At 38.6% G+C, this 22,718-nt stretch overlaps 1 protein-coding gene across 10 annotated transcripts; it reads left to right on the top strand.

Moving 5' to 3' along the window:
- Positions 1-472: 472 nt before the first annotated feature.
- Positions 473-15,627, top strand: ZNF266 (zinc finger protein 266). Of its 10 annotated transcripts, none has more exons than XM_064280606.1 (8): positions 478-529; positions 868-1,669; positions 4,106-4,195; positions 4,833-4,885; positions 6,520-6,646; positions 7,233-7,343; positions 7,770-7,953; positions 8,312-15,626. In XM_064280606.1, the coding sequence occupies exons 3-8, from the start codon at positions 4,183-4,185 to the stop codon at positions 9,768-9,770; spliced, it is 1,947 nt and encodes a 648-aa protein (XP_064136676.1). In that variant the 5' UTR covers positions 478-529; positions 868-1,669; positions 4,106-4,182; the 3' UTR covers positions 9,771-15,626. The 10 variants fall into 10 exon arrangements, with proteins under 10 accessions (XP_064136681.1, XP_064136676.1, XP_023408230.1 ...); XM_064280608.1 differs by lacking the exon at positions 478-529 and having other exon boundaries at positions 839-944; positions 1,601-1,669; XM_023552462.2 differs by lacking the exon at positions 4,106-4,195 and having other exon boundaries at positions 483-529; positions 868-944.
- Positions 15,628-22,718: the final 7,091 nt, after the last annotated feature.

Below are 22,718 nucleotides of genomic sequence, written 5' to 3'. Positions count from 1 at the left end.
CAAACGGTTAAGGCTCTAACTAACTACCAACAGAAAGGTTAGTGGTTTGATTCCACCGAGAGGCCACTCAGAAGAAAGGCTTGGCGATCTGTTTCCTGTCTCAGCCAGGAAAACCCTATAGAGCACAGTTCTACTCTGAAACACATGAGATCGCCATAGTGGGAAGCACTACATTGCAACTGGTCTGCATTTTATTTTTTTGTAGGGGGGCGTTGTTTCCGCCCCTGCGCCTATCCTGCCCTACACGCCTAGTGAACCAAGTCCCCCGGCTCCCCCTCACCACTGTCCTGGTTCTCCCCCAGCCCCCTTCACGGTTCTGGTCCTTCCTCCCCTCTCCTATAGCCCCTGCGCTGATCTGGCCCCCGGGTCCAACCACGTCTAGCATTTCTCCTCCGCTCGCGGCTGGAAGGGGTCACAGCACGTCACCCCAATTCCCCAGCTCCTGCGGCCCGCCCCTTGTGCGGAAGCGCGCGTCTGAGCGTGCGCGGGTCAGCGGCCATGTTCCCTCTCGCCCCCGCCCGCGTCTGAGGTAAATTTTCTTCTTAGTCGGCATCCGACCCTGCTCACCTGCAGTCTGGCCCGCAGCAGGCGGAGGGCTCTGCCTTGGGGTCGGTGGTCAAAGGACCGCCGACCTGGCCCCGCGCACAGCCCCTGTTGCCGTGCCAGCTCCGGAGCCAAGGCCCCTCCTCCGGCCGGGCAGGCGCCCGGGGCCTCCCGCCTCGGGGCGCCTCCTTCGAAAGCCCCAGACTCACTGAATCGGGAACTCGGGGGTGGGTCCAGCAATCGGGTGATTCTGATGCAGGCTAGAGTTGGACAACACCGTCCTATTTGATCGGTTTCCAAAAGCAACCTTTGCTCTCTTTCCAGAAAAGAGAAGCATTTCTGCCATTTCAGTAACGGGGACACGTCCTCTCTGCGCTGATCTCTGGTTTTCGGAGTGTTCGGTGAGCGCTGGGTGAAATTTTCCGCAACTTGGTCCTTACCTCCCTTCTTATGCGAGAGATATTAATCTGTAAATTTTACTCTCGGAGCCCAGGTGGCACAGTAGTTAAGCGCTTGGCTTCTAACGAAAGGTCTGCGGTTGGAACTCACCAGCCGCTCCGCGGAAGGAAGATGTGGCAGTCTGCTTCCGTAAAATGACAGCCTTGGAAAGCCTATGGGGCAGTTGTCTGTCTTATAGGGTCGCTATTAGTAGGAGTCGATTCCACGACAGTGGGCTTGTTTTGTTTTGTTTTTTTAATGGGCATAAGTTCGATACATTATATTCAGGTGCAAGAAAGTGAACTAATTTTTATGTATCTTTTTTACTCGCCTCCTTTCCAATACAGTTGTAACTTTTAATAATTGAGCTGTGAATTCTTTGAATCTTGCACAGAAAATTTGTCAGTAATAGCATTTCAACTTTTTAATTTTTATTTCTTGTACCTTTCATTTCTTTTAATTATTGCACTTGACAGGACCTCCAGTTCAGTGCAGAATAGCATATAATTTGCCTTCTTGCCTTTTTCTGGATCTGTAAGGGAACTATTTTACCATTAAATATGATGTTTGCTGAAGAGGTTTGTAGTCCCCTCCCTTAATTAAGCATGTTCCCTTCTAGTCCTAGTGGGTTAAATTCTCATCACCAGTGGATATTGAAATAATTAGCCACTGTTTTTAATCTAAGAAGGTAAGTCATATGATCTTTTTTTATTAATGTGAATCATATTAATCAATGATTAAATTTTTAACTGATCTTGCATTCCTAAGAGGAAGTGAACTTACAATTTATTATCCTCTATTCATTTCTACATTTAGTGTACTAACATTTTTTATGTATATGAACAAGGTATGTTTTGAGTTGTATTTTTCTGGTCTTGGAAATATTCTGAAAAAGTTTTTTTTTTTTTTTCTCCTTGCATTCACATTATCAAGCCCTTACATATTTGGTAAACCTACCTGTAAAACAATTTGAAACTTGTGTTTGGTGGGCATGTTTTAAACTACTGATTTTTTTCATTACTGACTGGATATAATCAGGGTTAGTAATTTATTTTTTGATTTGATTTTATTTTTTATCATGGTTTAGGTGAAAGTTTACAGAGCAAATTTGTTTCTCATTCAAAAATTTATACACAAATTGGTGACACTGGTTTTAATTCTGCCTTTTGTCAGCACTCTTCCCCTTTCCACCCTGGGTTCCATTAGTCTGCTTTTCCTGTCCCTTCCTGCCTTCTCCTCTTTGTTTTGGGCAGGTGTTGCCCGTTTGATCTTGTATACTTGATTGATCAAAGAACAACATTCTTCAGTGTGTTGTTTGCTTTATAAAACAAAAAAAAAATTGTTTTATAGGCCTGCCTAATCTTTGACTGAAAGGTGGGCTTTGGGAGTGGCTTCAGTTCTGAGTTAGAAGGGTATCCAGGAGCATAGACTTGGGGGTTTGTCCAGTCTCTATCATACCAGTTAGGCTCTGTCTGGGACCTTCTGTTGTAATCCCAGTCAGAGCAGTTGTGGTAGCTGGGCACTATCTAGTTCTTCTGGTGTCAGGGTCATGTAAGCTGTGGTTCATGTGGTCCATTAGTCCTTTGGATTAATTGCTCCCTTGAGTCTTTAGTTTTTTTTCACTCTCCTTTGTTCCAGACTAGAAGAGTCTGATGATTGTATCTTAGATGGCCACTCACAAGCTTATAAGACCTCAGATGCTACTTACCGAAGTAGGATATATAACATTGTCTTTCAGAGCTATGTTGTGCCAATTGATGTAGATGTCCTGCAAATCTGTAGCCCTTTGCCTCTGAGCCTGGGAACTTCATCCCATGAGGTGTGTAGTTATGCCTAAGAGGTTTCCTGACTGTGGCATTTGTGTGCTCTACTGTCTATATTAGTATATGAGGAGCACCTACAGTCATGTATTTAGAAATTTCCACCACTGAACTGGTATCTGCTAGTCGGTTTGTATTTCTTTCAGAGCATTGCTGGAAAGTCGTACTTCTTGCTAGCAATTTATCCATTACCTGTAAATTCCTTTTTTTTTTTTGGTTTATATTTTCACTGCAGCGCGTGTAATTATGACCCATTTCCTTCGTAACTGTCTTTGTCTATGCTTTGTTTCTCTCAAAGGGAAATTGCTAAGGGTTTGTCAGTTTCATTAGTGCTCAAAGGTAAATTTTTAACTTTTCTGATTCTCTATTTTTTAAAAATGTTAATTGTTTTTATTTTCATTTTCTCTTTAAACCTTTATGCTGCTGTTCTTTCTCCAACCTCATAAGTCAATGTTTAGCCTATTGCTGATTTTTTTTTTTCTTCTCTAGGAGTTGATGATGGTTATACATATACAATTAAATATACCCACCAGGTATTGATTTCCAGTGTTATCTGACACAGTTATTTTAATTTTCTGCCTGTACCCTGCCACATAACCAATCTTGACTTCCTAGAGATAAATACATGTAGCCTTTTCCCTTTAATGTGTTGCATTTTTATGTGTTGCACCTATCACCACCTGATACATTATTTTGTTTATTGACTATCCTCCTCCCACCCCTATTGTAACATCCAAGTGCTTCAAAGTTTCTCTGTTTGTTCAGTGCCCTATCCCCTGCATTTGTATGTAGTAGGGTCAGGTTAAGTATTATCTAAATGAATTTATAAAATAAAGGAGCAGGAGATAAAGGCCTTAAAGGAGAAGGAGCATGCAAAGAGAAGACATTTTTATAGAATACTTCATTTGTCTACTCTTCATAGTGCCCAGCAGGGTTCTAAGTAAGTCCTGGTAATGTCGGGGAATAAGGGCCTTAACAACAACTAAATTGTAAGGCATATGGTCAGAAATATACTGGTTAGGAGTTTAGGGTTTCAAGATGAATAGACCTGCATTCATATCCTGCCTCAAGAGCTTTCTAGTTGGTTAATATTGAGCATGTGATTAATTGACTCTGTTTCTAAGATTCCTCATCTATAAACTAGTCATAACAATATCTGATTTATAGAATTTCTATGATAAATAACCTATCTCTTTGTGACATCTTCCTCACATCATAATTGCTAAATAAATGGCATGTTTTGTTATTAATAAAGAATGTTACTGTATTTATTGGCTTAAAATACACTGCTTGTTCTACTGCAGTGGAAGAAACTATTGAGTTCTTGTTTGAAATTTGTGAACCAGCTCTTGAAATACCACAGTATCAGAGATAATACAAGATGCCAACTTCAGGTATTCCTGTTCTGCTGCTGCTGTACTATACAGGCAGATTTCAGCCTGAGGTCACAGCATGGCAATCCCTGCCCCCTGAGTGTGGAATCGAGTGGCTTAATGCTCTTTTCTCAGAGGCCAGATTTCTGGGTATCCTGCAGTCCATAGGAGGTTCCAGTAGTCAGGGACTGTTTACTTGCCAGGGGGTACAGAAGTGAGAAATAATTGGGAATGAAATCCCTAGAAGCCTGGCATGTAAGTCAGTGCTTTCTTGGATTTGAGACAGGGAGTGTATATTATGTTTGAAGGTGCTGACTGATAACTTTTTATGCATTTTCATTATCATGGGTGGATAAACAGTTAAACTTTTGTAGACTTCAGTTAACTATCTTGGGACTTTTAATCTCTTCTTTATGATCAGCAAGGATAAGAGTACTCTTTCTACCTCTGGGGAGACGAGGTTGTTTTTTTTTTTCCAGCTTCGTGTGTTTTTGTGGGTTTCTTGTGGTATGTGTGCATTTTGAGGGGAGCGGTCACTAAAAATTGGTGGGCTGCAGCATCAAGGCTTGTGAATGTGGTAATTGTGGGGAGATCTAGAGTCTCATGTCTTTTCCTGTATCATCTCTAACTTCTCAGTTTCTTGCCTTCCTTCATAAAGGGGACATGGAGGAAGAAAGAATAGCTGCTGAGTTACCGAAAAATATGAAACAAGTAAGTAAAAGTTAATAATTATTCTCCAAAAGAGTATTTCCATTCTACCACATCATCTGTCTCCTTCTGATTATCTAGAGCAACGGTTAGCAACCTGTGTCTGTACTACCCAAAAACTTAACCTATTGCTGTTGAGTCATTTCTGACTCCTAGTGACCCTGCAGGTCAGGGTAGAACTGCCCAGAAGGTTTCCTAGGCTGTAATCTTTATGAAAGTAGACTGCCACATCTTTCTTCCATGGATCAAGTGACTGGTGGGTTCAAACCACCGACCTTTTGGCTAGCAACCAAGCGCTTGACCAACCTGTGTCTGTATAACCAAAAACCAAACACAGTCCCATCGAATGGATTCCGACTCATAGTGACCCTATAGGACAGAGTAGAACTGCCTCGTAGAGTTTCCAGGGAGCACCTGGGGCATTCAAACTGCTAACCCTTTGGTTAGCAGCCATAGCACTTAACCACTACGCCACCAGGGTTTCTGTGTCTGTATAGGGCCAGATAATTAAGTTTTTTAGGCTTTGAAGACCATGCAGTTTCTCTTGCAACTCAGTTCTGCCATTTTAATGCAAAGGCAGTTATAGACAGTACATTTTATTGTGGTACAATAAAACTTTATAGAAACTGGTTGCAGGTGGATTTAGCCAAGAGCTGTAGTTTGCTGACCTCTGACCTAGAGTTGAAAGTTGTGCTTCTCCAGCCTCCTGGGTCTCTCAGGTTTGGTGAGGAGGAAGAAGAAACAGCTCCCAGTCACTCAGTGTTTTTATTCGCTCAGACCAGATTTGACCCTGTGCCTCATGTTGTGCTGATTGTTATGGTGGTTGTCTTAAACACAGTGCTGCTGTAACAGAAATACCACAAGTGGGTGGTTTTAAAGAACAGAAATTTATTTTCTCACAGTTTAGGAGGCTAGAAGCCTGACTTCAGGGCACTGGCTATAGAGAAAGGTCTCTCTGTCAGCTCTGGGGAAAATCTTTGTTTCAGCTTCTCTAACCCCAATGTTCCTCCCAGTGATCTCCATGTGACATCTGTCTTTCCCCAGTTTGTGCTTGTTTCTCTGTGCTCTTTTTATATCTCAAAAGTCATTAGGTTTAAGACATAGCCTACACTGATACTGCCTCATTAGCATGATAAAGAAGACCCTATTCCTAAATGAGATTACATTCACAGGCATGGAGATTAGGACTCCAGCACATATCTCGAGGGGAACTGGTGGACAATAAGGAAACAGGTGAAATTGGTTTGTAAAAAGGCATCAGTGTTGTAAATGTGGAAATGATTTTATTTCTCCAGGTTCTCTCTTTTCTGCTATGTATTCTGTACTGTTCTACGCCATGAAAATAGAGAGGAATAAGACTTGAATTGGTCGCTGTCAGACTGTAGAGAGATAAATCTAGTGTATTATAAATGTTATTAAATCTGTGAGACAAGATTTGATAGTCAGGGCATATATGTGGGTAGGAAACGAAAGTGCTTTGATAACTGAGTTTTAGAGTAGATATTGGGAGACCAGAGAACCTTCTGAACTTCGTGCGAATTGATTCTCAGTTCCCTAGTGCTGTCAGCCACACCCATTCTCCTGCACACATTGGGGAGTTGGTGCCTTGCTGAACCAGAATATATGGGATGTTTTAGGACTCAGTGGTCTTTGAGGATGTGGCTGTGGACTTTACTCAAGAGGAGTGGGCTTTGTTGAATCTTGCTCAGAGGAACCTCTACAGAGATGTGATGCTGGAAAACTTCCAGAACCTGGCCTCACTAGGTAAGAATAGCAACATTCCTTCATTTAGCTGTTTAGAAAACAATCTTACTATTCAACCCTGTTCCAGAATTTTGGCTAAGGAATAGGAATACATTGGTAAATAAGACACACATGGTCAGTGATCTCAGAGAGCTTACAGCCTACTGATTTCACCATAAAAATAAACATCTACGTGTTAAACTGACAATTCTATAATTGGGTATTTTGTGAGTAGCACAGTGGCCTTTTGTGCTGCTTAGACAAATTATGAAGTGGCATTGTGTTATTTTACCATGGCCTTAAAGTAACCTTGTCTGAGGTTAGTATTCTGTGAGGTTGCTTACGTTTAACAGGAGAAGAAAATGTCCTGGTTGTGAGCGTCAGACCAGCTCGTAATAATAGTAAGAATTGGCTGTGAACGTAAGATCAGTTTTGATGTCAAGAGGCTGCTTTTTATTTTTATCACTGCATTTTTTATAAATTTAACAAACATTCGGCTTCAATTAAACTCATACTTGCCATCTGAATACTAAAATTTTGGCCTTGTCTCATGGAAATGTTTGTAGTTCTTCATTGTTTTCCCTTACGATATGCCTTTCTACATTAGCAGGGTACCCGCTACACATACCCCATCTGATCTCTCAGTGGGAACAAGAGGACCTGAAGACAGTGAAGAAGGGACTTATCCAGAGCATCTGTACTTGGGAGCACCAGGAAGGCATGCATCCTCAGGAGAAGCTCTCCTGGTTGGGGGATGAACAATCCAACTAGTTGCATTTGGAAAAATCAGATTGAAAAAACAAAAACTGCTTTTTGTCTGAGGAGGCTGATCTTCTATGGATACCTTAGATTACCTTAGACTTTTTTTTATCAGCCATCTCACACTTCCCTTGTTCTTGGGAAAGACTTTTTATATTCCCTTTTTGAAAGTTATATTTGGTCATGTGCATTATATCCAATTCCTTTCTGCTTTGCTCTCCTAATTATATCCTATTTATGTTCTTACCAATCTCAATCTTCATGGAATTATTTCTTAGCAAATTGGTTACCGTTTTGACCCTTGGGCCTGTTATTACCAAAATCATGAAACAACCAAACTCATAGAAGTCTTTTGTTTACATGTGCTTTTACGTTTTTGTTTCAGGCCTTGAGACTCAACTTAAGATCAGTGAATCAGTTGCTCAGCAAGATATTTTTGGGGAAAAAATATCCAATGAACAGAAAATAGTAAGATTCAAAAGGAAAGATTCCTGGTCCTCCAATTTACATGAAAACCAAGAATACCATGGTATTGATTATCAGAACAGTAACCATGAGAGACATTTGAGGTGAGTGGGATTCATATAAGATAAAGCAATGTCTTAGGAGAGAATCTTAAAATGTCTTGAATTAAAAAAAAAAAAAAACTTGTATGGCTAAACCTAGGTCAAAAATTGTGATTTCACTAAGATTTTCACAAGGTAGTATTTCCAGAAATGTGACTGAGATGTTGAGTGTTTGACACTTAATTTTCTTGGAAACCATTATCAGAAAAATTCCATAAGTCAGAAACTTGGTGACATTACTGGCTTGGTAGAGCCCTCTATGAGAACTTCCAGCTTGTAACTTGACAGGGAAGAAAATTTACGCATTTACTGAAAGTGGTAAAAACTTATTACTAATAATGTGCTTTTTGTTTTTAAAAAGAAGTCACGTGGTGAAGAGAATCTATGAATGTAATGAAGGAAATCAGTGTGGACAAGCCCTCAGCCAAATTCCAAATCTTAATATGGTCAAGAGAACTACTGGAGTAAAACCGTATGAATGCCATGAGTGTGGAAGGGCCTTCAGGGATCATTCATCTCTTAAGAGTCACGTTAGGTCTCACACTGGAAGCAAACCCTATCGGTGTGAGGAATGTGGAAAAGCCTTCCATTTTCTTGCTTCTTTTAAGAAACACGTGAAAACTCTCTTTGAAGAGAAACCTTATGAATGTAAGGAATGCACCAAAGCCTTTAATTGTTCCTCATCCTTTAGGGCACATGTGAAGAGTCATACTGCAAAGATAAAGTATGAATGTAAGGAATGTGGGAAAACCTTTAGTTGTTCCTCATCCCTCACAGAACACAAAAGAATTCATAGTGGAGATAAGCCTTATGAATGTAAGGAATGTGGGAAGGCCTTTAGTTGTTCCTCTTCCCTCTCTAAACACAAAAGAATTCACAGTGGAGATAAGCCATATGAATGTAAGGAATGTGGGAAAGCCTTTAGTTCTTCCTCCCACCTTATAATACATATAAGAATTCACACTGGAGAAAAGCCTTATGAATGTAAGGAGTGTGGGAAGGCCTTCAGTGAGTCCTCAAAACTAACTGTGCACGTGAGGACACACACAGGAGAGAAACCCTATAAATGTAAGGAATGTGGAAAAGCCTACAATTGTCCCTCCTCCTTAAGTATCCATATGAGAAAACACACTGGAGAAAAACCCTATGAATGTCTGGAATGTGGAAAAGCCTTCTATCTTCCTACTTCCCTTAATACACATGTGAAAAATCAAAGTAGAGAGAAACCCTATGAATGTAAGGAATGTGGGAAAGCCTTTAGTTGTCCCTCATCCTTTAGAGTACACATGAGAGATCACACGGGAAAGGTACAATATGAATGTAAGGAATGTGGGAAAGTTTTTAGTCGTTCCTCATCCCTCACTGAACACTTAAGAACCCACAGTGGAGAGAAGCCTTATGAATGTAAGGAATGTGGAAAAGCCTTTATCAGTTCCTCCCACCTTACAGTACATACAAGAACTCATACTGGAGAGAAACCTTATGAATGTAAGAAATGCGGAAAAGGCTTTATTTATCCCTCAGCACTTAGGATCCATATGCGAACACACACTGGGGAGAAACCCTATGAATGTAAGGAATGTGGGAAAGCCTTTCGTCATTCTTCATACCTTACTGTACATGCAAGAATGCATACTGGAGAGAAACCATTTGAATGTCTTGAATGTGGGAAAGCTTTCAGTTGTCCCTCATCTTTTCGAAGACATGTAAGAAGCCACACTGGAGAGAAACCATATGAATGTAAGGAATGTGGAAAAGCCTTTGTTTGTCCTGCCTACTTTCGAAGACATGTGAAAACTCACACTAGAGAAAACATATGATGGTAAGGAATGTGGGAATGTCTATAAGATTTTTTTGAAATCTTAGGCAACATGAGTTATCACACTCTGGAGACAACCTGTGAAAGTAAGGAAAGTCGTCACTCCTTTTGAAAACTTTTGAGAATTCAGGCTACCTGTGTATTGAAGTCATGTGGGAAAGCTTTTATGAACATCATTTATGCATAAGAAAATTCATATCAGAAGTGAAGTCTTATATACTTCCATCAGTGTTTCATCCTTAGAATGGGCTGCTAGCTCTAGTTTTCTAGCTTTTATTTTCTGACATGACTAAGGTGATAGATTTCCTGCTAATACCTTTTTGGCTGTAACCACATATGTTTTAATATGAGGTGTTTTTATTTAAGATTATAAATATTGTCTTATTTCCATTACAAAGTCCTTTGGACCTGTGGAGGATTTGAAGTGTGTGTGTGTGTGTGTGTGTGTGTATGTATGTATGTGTATATATGTATTATGTATTTTTCTTTTTTACATATATGCAAGTAAGAGTGGTGGTTTTATAAATTAGTTTCAATCCCCATTATTATCTGAGCATGCAGTCATTATGGTATTGACACATATTTCAGGGGGATTTCTTTTTGGTCTAACATGTGACATATTGAAATTGCTTACCCAGTATTTACCTCCTTTTTTTAAGGTTATCAGATTTTACTCTTAAAAGACTTTGATGTTCAATAAGTAATTTCAGCAGAAGTTAGTAAGTGTGCAAAGCTCTTGAAAGAGGACAGTCACATCCAACGTGCAACTTTTGTATTTTGTCCTTTGTTCTTTCTGGGAATTGGACCCGGTGTTTTGAGTTAAAAAAAGAGGTCTCGTGACATGAAAATGAAAGCTAGAAGTTAACTTCGGTATGCTGGGGACTGCATTTTCCAGAACTGCTTCTTTGTTGGGTTCCTGGTTGGAGTTGGAAACCCTGGTGGTATAGTGGTTAAGTGCTATGGCTGCTAACCAAGAGATCGGCAGTTCAAAGCCACCAGGTGCTCCTTGGAAACTCTATGGGGCAGCTCTACTCTGTCCTGTAGGGTCACTGTGAGTCGGAATTGACTCGATGGCAGTGGGTTTGGTTTTGCTTTGGTGGTTAGGTTGTCTAAAAGAGGAGCTTGCATGAGATTTAGAGGACAGAAGGGGAGAAGCTATTACTTTCAGTTTAGTGAAATTATCATACAGGGAGACAGATGCTTAGGGGCCTGTGGACTCCAGTTTCTAGCTCATTTTCCTGATTATTAGACCCACTGATGAATACTGGTTCAAAACAGCATTAAGGGCCTGACTTCAGTTAGTCAGAGGTTGCAGCGCCATAGACATCTCCATAATCACCCTCGACACAGCTGTTTTGATTTCCGGCGTGCTCATTTATCATCTTGCTGATATTACAGTCTCTCTGGCTCATCAGCCAACTATAGAGCCGAACCCATTCAGGGGCAAGGTTGTTGTCGTCTGCACTGTCCTATACCCCATCATGTCACTCTGTTCATGGGAAAAGACAGGTCTGTGCTGCAAGCCCACTGTGATCTTGTAAAAGCAAGAAGAGCTATGGACAGTGACAGGGAAATTATTCTAGGCATAACTGAGGTAAGGGTTTCACAGAAGTCTTATCCCATTTTAGTGGAGAAGGACTTGTATTTGACACCTTCAAACCTGGAAGATTTTACTGCCTTTTTATCTGAGAAGATAAGAGATACTTGGTTTGAGCTTCTTCGGGTACATTTAGCTACCCTCTTTCCTTACGTTGTATTTTCTCTTTTTCTCTAAAAGTATACCTGTGCCACCTTCCCTTTCTTCAGTGTTTACTTTTTTATTAAGGTAGACATACACTAACTCATAGGCATGAAGTATCCTAATCTTAAGTGGCCAGCCTGATGAAATTTCACATATGTATTCCCCGATTAGGAAACCGTGGTGGCGCAATAGTTAAGTGCTACAGCTGCTATCCAAAGGGTCAGCAGTTTGAATCCACCAGGCGCTCCTTGGAAACTCTATGGGGCGGTTCTACTCTGTGCTATAGGGTCGCTATGAGCTGGAATCGACTCGATGGCACTGGGTTTGGTTGGTTTTGGTTTTATTCCCTGATTCGAAACCCTGGTGGCATAGTGGTTAAGTGCTATGGCTGCTAACAAAGAGGTTGGCAGCTCGAATCCACCAGGTGCTCTTTGGTAACTCTATTGGGCAGTTCTACTCTGTCCTGTAGGGTCGCTATGAGTCGGAATTGACTCGATGGGAGTGGGTTTGGTTTTCTGGTTTTATACCCTGATAAACATAGAACATTTCCAGGACTCCAGAAAGTTCATTCATGCTGCTTCTCAGTAATTACCCCACAGTAGGTAATTCTGACTTGTATTATACTTGATTAGGTTAGGTTTGCTTGTTCTTGATCTTCATATAAATGTTAAATAGGTATAGTTTTGTGTTTGGCTTTTTTTTTCCCTTAACGCATTGTCTGAAATTTGTCTGTTTTGCGGCATATTTCACTAGTTTGTCTTTTGATCACTTTTTTTTGGTGGACTTATGCACCCATTTCTCTTGGTATATATGTAGGAATGAGGCTACTGAATCATAGGGTAGGCTTTATGTTTAATTATGGTGGGTATTCCCAGTTTTTCAAGAAGGTTGATTCAACCCGTAGTCCCAAAAGCAATACATGAGAGTTCTGGTTGTTCCATATATCTTGCCAGTACTTTTTAATTTTAGCCATGCAGCAGAGGGTGCGGTTATGTCTTGTTTTTGGTGTTAATTTGCATTTGCCTGATATAGGTAATGATGCTGACTACTTTTTCATGTGCTTATTGGCCATTTGGATATCTTCTATGAGGGTACCTGTTCAAGTGTTTCGTACATTTTTCGGTTTCATTGATTTGAAGGGCTTACTTCTGGTTACCTGCAATTTATTGTATGTACATGTATATCTCTATAGAGAAAAATATGTATGTTGTATGTATACCATTATATACACATACTTGTATAAGCCTCATATTATATATTATATATACATATAAATGTACGTTATGTATACACACACATTGCAGATAACTTTGCCTAGTCTCTGCCTTGTCTTTCTATCATTTTTCTAAGCTATAGAGGGGAATTTACTGATTTGGTTGCTGAAAAGTGTTTGGATATAAGTAACTTAAGGTATGGCTGGATGCTAGGGCTAAAAAGGTGTTATCTGAATGAGGTCTGTCTCCATATCTTAGCTATGCATTCTCCTGCATTGACTTGTCTCCGAAGCAGGCTGTCTAGGGCCCCAGAAACTCTAGGCTGCTCTCTTCCTGGGTTGAAGTCTTACAAGAGAATGATCTTTTTGAGCTGTTCCAGTATAATTATAAGCATTGAATCATAATGGCTCTCATTGGCTCACTTGTCAGCCAATATCCAATCCCTGGCCAGGAGGAATAGATTACTGGTTTAGGACTAGCTTTCCCATCCTTATCTGGAAACTGGAGGTGGAGTCTGTGCCAGAGTCCAGACAATTGTGATACACATAAAGAGGGGAGGAGGCAGCAGTGGGCAGGTGGATTGAACCTGCAGCTGGGATCTAGAAATAGAGCTAATAATGTCAGCTAGCATGTTGTGCTGGCTGGGCTTAGCAGTGAGGGGGAACTAGGAGTTCTAGGAAGTCAGCCAGAGCTAGGCAGTTCCTAGAAATCCTTTCAGGTCAATTGCCATATGATAGCATGTTTAGATTGCTAAAGATACTTCTCAATATTTAAGAAGCATAAAAATCAGCTGGATGTCTGAGTCCTGCTTAAGAAGTGTTTGCTCAGACCAAGATAATGAATATATTCTCCTGTTTTTTGTCTCCCTCAGACTCTTCATTGTTTAACTTCTTATATTTAGATCTGTGATCCATTTTGAATAATTTATTTGTATGGTATGAGGTGGGATCAGGGTCTGTGCGTATGTATCTTCAGTTGATCAGAATAATGTATCAAATAGACCATGTTTTCGCCTCTGTGAAATCTCTGTGCCTTGGTTCACTTATCTTTCCTTGTACCAGTACCGCACTACCTTAATTTATGTTGCTTTTTTTGTATTTTTGGGAATCAGGCAATGAGAGCCTTCCAGCTTTTTCATTCTTCAAGATCGTCTTGCCTTCTCTATTTTCTATTTATTTCTATATTAATTTTAGAATCTCATCAGTTTTCACAAATCTTCTGGGAGTGGTTGGAATTGCACTGCCTTTAAAATAGACCATTTTGAGGGAAATTAATATCTTTGTAATAGTGAGTCTTCCAGCTGATGAGTGTTTACATAGGTCCATTTACCTAGGCCTTTAATTTCTTTTATCAGTGTTTTATAGTTTTAATTGTAGGGGTCTTGAATGTCTTTGTTTAATTTATTTCTGGTATGTGGTATGTTTTACTTTGTACATATTATTAATTTATTAATTTCCTTTTCCAGTTGTTTTGGCTAGTATCTAGAATTGCAGTTTGTTTTTGTACTTGACCTTATAGCCAGTGTTATTTACAAATTCAATTAATTATTCAAGTGGTTTATGGACTATTTTTGATTTTCTATGTATACAATCATGTCAATATCAATAAAAGAATGTTTTACTTAATTTCTAAACTTTATCTTTTGTTTCTTTGTCTTGCCTTATTGTTTTATAGTGATGGATAGCGTAATGGTTAATTTTATGTGTCAGCTTGTCTGGGCACTGTTGCCCAGCTGTTTTTGGTCAAACACTAGTCTAGATGTTGCCACGAAGGTATTTACTTGTGATTAACATTTAAATCAATTGAACTTGAGTGCATTACACTCCATAATGAAGGTGGGCCTCATCCAATCAGTTGAATGTCCTAAGAACAAAAACAAATTTCCCAAGGGAGGAGGAATTCTGCCTCTAAGGGTATAACGCATATCCTGCCAGCCTTTCCAGTCTACCACCTAACCTACCAATTTCAGACCCGCAATTGCCAGAGTTTCAAACCTGTCACCTAACCTATATGCATTTTGGACCCAGGATAGCTGGAGTTTCCAGCCTATTCTCTGACCTGCTGATTTTGGGCTTGCCAGACACCACAGGTGTGTCAGCCAATTCTTTTAATCATTCAGTCAGTCTCTCCCTCTGTATGTATGTATATATTATCTCTCTCTCTCTATTTCTTGGGAGAACCCTGACTGATAGAAATGATGAAAATGGAAATCCTTGCCTTGTTCCCAATCTTGGGAAAGTGTTTTAATATTTCACCATTAAGTATAATGCTAACTCTGAGGTTTTCAGATACCTTTATTAGATTAAGGAAATAGAGCTCTATTCCTAGATTGCCAAGATTTCTATTTATCATGAACGGTTACCAAATTTTTATTTAGTGCTTTTTCTACATGTATATTTAAAAAAAAAAAAGTCCTTTGGTCTTCTGAGTGGTAAGTCGCTGTATTTCTTGATTTTCAAATGATAAAACAACATGATTGCTGAAATCAAACCACACTTAGACATATTTGCCTTTCATATTACTAGATCCAATATGCTAGTTTTAAAATATTATTTCTGTGCCAGCATTAATGAGAAGTTTGGCCTGTAATTTCATTTCTCATGCTTTGCTTATCTATTTTTTGTATGAAGTTTATACTGGCCTCATAAAAGGAGTTGGAAACTGTTCTGAAAGTCTTTACATAAGTTTCAGTTATCTATTCCTTATATATTTGAAATAGTACACCAGTGAAACTGTCTTTAGGTTTTCTTCATGGGAAGCTTTTGTAAGACGGTTTCACTGGTGAATTATTCCAAACGTATAAATAGACAAAGGACTTTTAAATTCTTTATTCTTGTGTTACTTTTGATTAAATTTTATCTGTCCATAACTTTCCAAATTTGTTGATGTAAAGTTGTTCATAATATCCTGTATCTTTAATTTCTTTCATCAGTGTTTTATAGTTTTAATTGTAACGGTCTTGAATGTCTTTGCTTAATTTATTTAAAAATTAAAAAAAAAACTTGTCAGTTTTCTTTTTAATGTCTGAAAAACCTGTAATGATGTTGCCTTTGTCATTCTTATTATTGATAATTTGTGTGTTTGTGTCCTTTTTCTTAATCTTGGTAGAGATTTCTAAATTATGTTTTTCAAATAACCACCTTTCAGCTTATTTGTTTTGTTTGGCTTTATAATTGTTTATTTCTGGTCTTATTCCCTACTATTATATTTAGGTTTCATTTTTTCTCTTATTTTTCTAGCTTTTTCAGATAGACGCTTATGTCAGTCCCTGTCTTCTGCTATGTCTAGTCTGCTTTTAAACCCAGCCAATGTGGACTTAATTTCAGATATTGTGATTTTTAAGGTCTAAAATGTGGTTTTATGACTCCTATATTGAAATTTTCCATCTTTTCATCCATTTTGTTCATTTTTTCATCCATTATCTTAAACATTTTTAGGACAGTTTATATTAAATTTGCTATCTGCTAACTCCAACATCTGAATTATCTGTTGGTCTGCATCTAATATATGTTTTTATTCATGCTTTCTTGACTCCTTTAATGTCTCAATTTTTTATTGTATGCAAGCATTGTGAATAAAGGGAAGCATAGGGACAGAAGTTCAGATTAATATTTTCCTTTATGTACTCGCCGTTTTCTCTGTAAGGCTTGAGGGGCTGATCATCTTAATTCATTTGAGAACTGAGATTGATTGGGGTTTGGCTGCAGCTTTTAAATAGATCAGTCCTCCCTCTATCCAAATATCTCAAGGATGAGACCAGTTGTGTGGTTGTTTTAAGCACCTTTTTTTAAAATTGTGCTTTAAGTGAAAATTTACGGTTCAAGTCAGTCTCTCATACAAAAACTTATACACACATTGTTATGTGACCTTAGTTGCTCTCCCTATAATGTGAAAGCACACTTCTTCTCTCCACCCCCTTATTTCCTTTGTCCGTTCAACCAGCTCCTGTACCCCTCTGCCTTCTCATCTCGCCTCCAAACAGGAGCTGCCCACCTAGTCTCATGTGTCTACTTGAGCTAGTAAGCACACTCCTCACCAGTATCATTTTATGTCTTGTAGTCCAATGTAATCTTTGTCTGAAGAGTTTGCTTCAGGAATGGTTTTAGTTTTGGGCTAACAGAGAGTCTGGGGGCCATGACCTCTAGGGTCCCTCCAGTCTCAGTCAAACCATTAAGTCTGGTCTTTTTACTAGAATTTGAGATCTGCATCCCCAATGTAATCTTTGTCTGAAGAGTTTGCTTCAGGAATGGTTTTAGTTTTGGGCTAACAGAGTCTGGGGGCCATGACCTCTAGGGTCCCTCCAGTCTCAGTCAAACCATTAAGTCTGGTCTTTTTACTAGAATTTGAGATCTGCATCCCACTTTTCTCCTGCTCCATCAGGGATTCTCTGTTGTGTTCCCTGTCAGAGCAGCCGTTGGTGGTAGCCGGTCACCATCTAATTCTTCTGGCTTCAGGTTGATGGAGTCTCTGGCTTATGTAGCCCTTTCTGTGTCTTGGTCTCACATTTTCCTCCTGTCTTTGGAGTTCTTCATTCTCCTTTGCTCTAGGTGGATTGAGACCAGTTGATGCATCTTAGATGGCCACTTGCTAGCTTTTAAGACCGCAGATGCCACTCACCAAAGTGGGATGCAGAATGTTATCTTAATACACTTTGTAATGCCCCTCGACCTAGATGTCCCCTGAAACCATGGTCCCCAGACCCCCACCCCTGCTACTCTGTCCCTTGAAGTGTTTGATTGTATTCAGAAAACTTGTTAGCTTTTGGTTTAGTCCAGTTGTGTTGACTTCCCCTGTATTGTGTGTTGTCCTTCCCGTCACCTAAAAAAATTCTTGTCTACTATCTAATTAGCGAAACAACCCTTTCCCTCCCTCCCCACCTTCATAACCATCAAAGAATGTTTTCTTCTGTGTTTAAACCTTTCGTTGGGTTCTTACAATAGTGATCTCATACAATGTTTGTCCTTTTGCAACTAACTTCACTCACTATAATACCTTCCATGTTATGAAATGTTATGAAATATTTCACGGATTCATCGTTGTTCTTTATCGTTGCCTAGTTTTCCTAGTATTCCTAGTGTTCGTCCTATAGGGTCACTATGAGTCGGAATCAACTCGAGGGCACTGGGTTACTGGTTAGTATTCCATTGTATGAATATACCAAGCACTTTCTTTTATTGAACCACTTTTTTTTAGATTGTAAGAAATTTTTCTCTGGCTTTTTGGCCTGGCTTCTACCTTTTAGGCATGGCCCTGTGAAGCTTTCTGTTGCAAGCCTGGCATGTCCCTGCTTCCTCTTACCTGAATTTTCTCCTTTCTGGAAGATTTGATCTCAGATCTTTAGCTTTCTGGTAAATCTGGCAGTTCAAATGTGGCAAATGTCTTGAAGTCAGACTTGCCATTTTTTTAGGCCTCTAACCTAGTGTGAGTTAATTTCTTCAGCACAGTGATACTGTGGTATTATACTCTGCTTTTCTAGCCCAGCACTCTAGCACTGAGTAAATGATCCATGGCGAAAATCAGCCCTGAGTTTAGGTCTTCTACATTCCAGTACACACACACCAGCTCACACTGCCATTAGCAGCACTGATGACTTTGTCCCATAGTAGAATCCCTCCACCTATGCCAATATATTCCTCAGGACCATATCCAGTCTCACTAAATGCCCATAGGGAAGAAAACTGGGTTCAGTCTTAACACTCCTAGGGATGGATGGCTCTTTTCTGGAATTTTACCTCAGTTGAGTGTTAAAAAATAGGGTTTTTGAGTTTCTTTCTTTTTTTTTTTTTTTTAAAGTTATGGTGAAAGTGATAGTTTTCTATTACTAGTGGAAATCATTCTTTAGACTACCTGTGTGTACTCTTTATTTCTTCTCCATCTTTGGTTTTCTGCTAATGCCCTCTTGCAATACCAGTTTCAGTCCAGGTAGAATTCCTTTAAAATAAACTGCCTTTCTTCCCTATCATTGTAAACCTCTGTACAGAGACAAACTCATCAAGGATATCTTTTTACAGTCCTGTTTTCTTATTTGTTTCCTTTAATATTTCCTCCACGTGTATCGTAATTAAAAAACAAACATGTGAACCTTAACTACAATTTGGCATCTTTATCCCACTATTTTCCAAAGGAACTAAATATTTTGTTCCAGTATGTTTTAGACTGGATTATTGTTGTTGTTGTTGTTAGGTGCTGTTGAGTTGGTTCCAACTCATAGACTCAGACTGGATTAGTCAACTTAAAATCAAAAGGAAGTGCCTAAGCAGGAAGTGTATACATATATATGTGTGTGTGTATATATATATGTATATTTTGTAAAATATACTATGGTATAAAAATCAAAGATTTATAACAAATGACCCTTTGTCATGTACATTAGGTAATATCTTGGATTGCATAAATAAGAAAAGCATCACAAAAGCTATGAAAGGCAAGGGACTTTGAAGGGAGATTCTGTCACTCATGAATTTGGGGAAATCTTTAATACTTCTTCACAGTGCTCAGAAATGTATTTCCATTCAGAATACCTGCATTTTGAATATTTGAACCATATTTCAGTCCTAGTCAACTATCAGAAAAATTCTGCATGTAAGAAACTCAGGTAAAGTTACAAATATGATATAACTTAGGGCAGAACTTTTAGCAGTTGTGTGAGGAGGCACAAGAGTTTTGATGTGTTACAAACTCCCAGATGATGCCTGTGCTGCTGGTTCAGGGACTGAGGGACTCAAGTGCAAGCAGCACTTCTCAAACGTGAATATGAATTCACATCACCTGTAGATCTTTTTAGATCTTTGTTTTCTAGTTTCTTTTTTGTCATAATCCAGCCACATTAGGAAAATTGGGCCAATACCAGTGAAACAAAAGTACCAAAGTGTATAATAACTTGGGATAAACTTAACAGGAAAGTAAAACATACCTACATGACAATTTTAATGCATTCTGGAAGACATGCAGTGAGACATGAACAAATGGAAAGGCATACAATGTTCCCGAAGACGAAAACTCAACATGAAGAAATCATTTCACCGTGTTATTCTAAAAGTATGCAATCTCAGTTAAAAAAAAAAAAAAATCAGGTTTATTTTGGACCTAAAGCTCAATTATTGTAGCCTCCATTGATGATCCTAGCCTGATCATATCACATGGATTTTGCAAAGTGGAGATTTTAAAAAATTTTGTAATTCAATTTTTTTTTTAAATAGTAAATCACCATCATTTTTTTTCATAGGTTGTCCTACATTTTCCCAATGCGGCCTCCATAAGCTAGCTCATGCCTCATTTTTAAACTGCCTTATTAAAATGTAGTTTATATAACCATATGACTCAGTCATGGTAAGTGTATAAGTCAATGGTTTTTAGTATATTCACAGATATGTGCAACCATCATCACAGCCGATTTTAGACCATTTTTATCACCTCAAAATGAAACCATGTACTCTTTAGCTATCACTTGCAAATCCTGGGTAACCACTCACCTACTTTCTGTCTCATTTCTCTGTGCTGAACATTTCATATGAATGGAATCATAATATGTGGTCTTTTGTGACTGTTTACTTTCACTTAGCATAATGTTTTCAAGGCTTATCCATGTTGTAGTGTGTATCATCAGAACTTGGTTCCTTTTTATAGCTGAATAATATTCCACTGTATGGGTATACCAAATATTCAAGTCTCCTTTTGAAATGAACAGCTTAGTATTTGAGCAACTCTTGATTTCTAACACAAGATGTTCAAAATTCACATTCTGTACTCCCTGCCCCAGAACTGTAAAGAGGCATTCCTTTTAGAGAGTACCAGTTGTATCCATCAAGACTGGGACATTATTGGTTTAAGGGCTTTGAGTAACCTTTTTTACTTTTAAACTTTCACTTGGTTCTTTTCTCATAATAGCTTCATTTTTTCTTTTCGCCTGAATGCATTGTCCTACATTTCTTTGTGAATATAACATTTTTTAAAAAATACTCTGGTCAATTGGCTGGGTTTATTCAGTGTTCAATTCCAAAACCTTTGAAATTCAATGACTCTTGGTGTGCTTGAATTTCCTCCAGTATTGTGTGCTTTTTGTTTTTAACTGAAGAAGCCTTATTATTCTGTTAGTGCTGCAAATGTTTACTTGCATCCTGTGCCAGTGGGAAGAAAATGGGTGTTTGCTGGGTGGGTTTGACAGTAGAGAGACTTCTAAGCGTGGGGATTCCTCAGATAACCTAGATGTGCCCTGACACTCAAAGCATTGCCCTGCTTCTAGCTGGACTCACTGCTCCATGTTGTATCATATGCTGTCCTCTGCTGAGCACAAGTGGCAGAAGGATAGACTTCTATGGTTTTAGCCTAAAGTTGAAATTCTGTTAAATGAGGTCAGCATATGAAATCTACCCCAACTCTTTTGAAAAACAATGACATTCTAAGTTCTAGTGTTCTGGGGTGAAGAAAATGAAATAGCTGAAAGAACACCTCTACTGTATGGGACAAAATATTTGCAAATCATGTATTTGATTAGGGCCTTGTATCTTTAAGCAACTATTACAACTCAACAATAAATAGACAACCCAACTGAAAAATGGACAAAGGACATAAATGGGCATTTCTTTAGAAAGGTACAAATGGCTTTGTATATTGAAAATACTTTTACTTTCAATAAGTACATGAAAAGATGCTCAACATCATTCATCATTACAGAAATACAAGTGCACATCAAAACAGTCTAAAAAATATGATACCACTTCACAAGTCTATAATGTGAGGACAGAGAAATTGGAACCCTCACATATCGCTGGTAGGAATGTAAAATGATGCAGCCATCTTGGAAAACAGTCTGGTAGTTCATCAAATTGTTAAACATTAAGTTTCTATATGACCCATAAATTCCACTCCCCAGTATGTACTAAGAGAATTGAAAATACATGTTCGCACAAAAACTTGTACATGAATATTCACAGCAGCATGATTCATAATGCCCCCAAAATGGAAAACCCTAATGTCCATCAGTTCATGCATGGATAAACAAAATGTACATCCATACAATAGAATATTACTCAGCCATAAAAAGGAATGAAGGGATCCTCATCCATTGCTGGTAGAAATGTAAAATGGCACTAACACTGTGGAAAACAGTTTGGCAGTTCCTCAAAAAGTTGAACATAGAACTACAACATGACCCAGCAATCTCAATCCTAGGTATATACACAGAAGAAGTGACAGCAGAATTGCAAAAAGAAACCTGAACACCAGTGCTCATTGCAGCACTTTTCACAATCAGCGAAAATGTGGGAACAAGTGAAATGCCCTTCAAGAGATGAATAGATAAACAATGTATATACATACTTTGAAATATTACTCAGCCATAAAGAGAAATGAAGTCCTGATGCATACATACTACAATGTGGATGAACCTTGAAAACATGCTGAGCTAAATAAGCCAGTCACAAAAGGACAAATATTGTATGTTCTCACTTATGCGAAGTAAGCAAATGTATACAAACCAAAGATTATTAGTGGTTATCAGGAGTGAGAGGGAGGGGTAAAGGGAGTTTTTGCTTAGATAGCACTGAATTTATACTAATGGTGATGGAATAATTTGATAAAGGATAGCAAGAATTGTAGCACAGCTTTAAAAATGTAATCAGTGTCACTGAATTATACATGAACAGTTATTGAATTGGTGCATGTTTTCTTGTGTAAATAAAAAGGAATAAAGTAATACATTAATAAAAAGAATGAAGTACTGATACATGAACTTTGAAACCATTATACCAAATGAAAGAAGCCAGACCTTGCCCCCCCAAAATTGTATGATTCCATTTATATGAAGAACAAGTAGTTGGAAAATAAGGCCTTGGTGATAGAAATGACGTTGGAGATCACATGATAGAATTTTGTAAGATCAACAATCTATTCATTGGAAATACCTTTTTTCAACAAAATAAATGGTGACTATGCATGTAGACCTCACCAGATAAAATACATAGTAATCTAATTGACTACATCTGTGGAAAGAGAT

This window comes from Loxodonta africana, chromosome 3 (genome assembly GCF_030014295.1).
Source record: "Loxodonta africana isolate mLoxAfr1 chromosome 3, mLoxAfr1.hap2, whole genome shotgun sequence".
NCBI lineage: Eukaryota > Metazoa > Chordata > Mammalia > Proboscidea > Elephantidae > Loxodonta > Loxodonta africana.
Note: the sequence above shows the minus strand (reverse complement) of the source record. Positions and strands in the feature narration are given on the sequence as shown.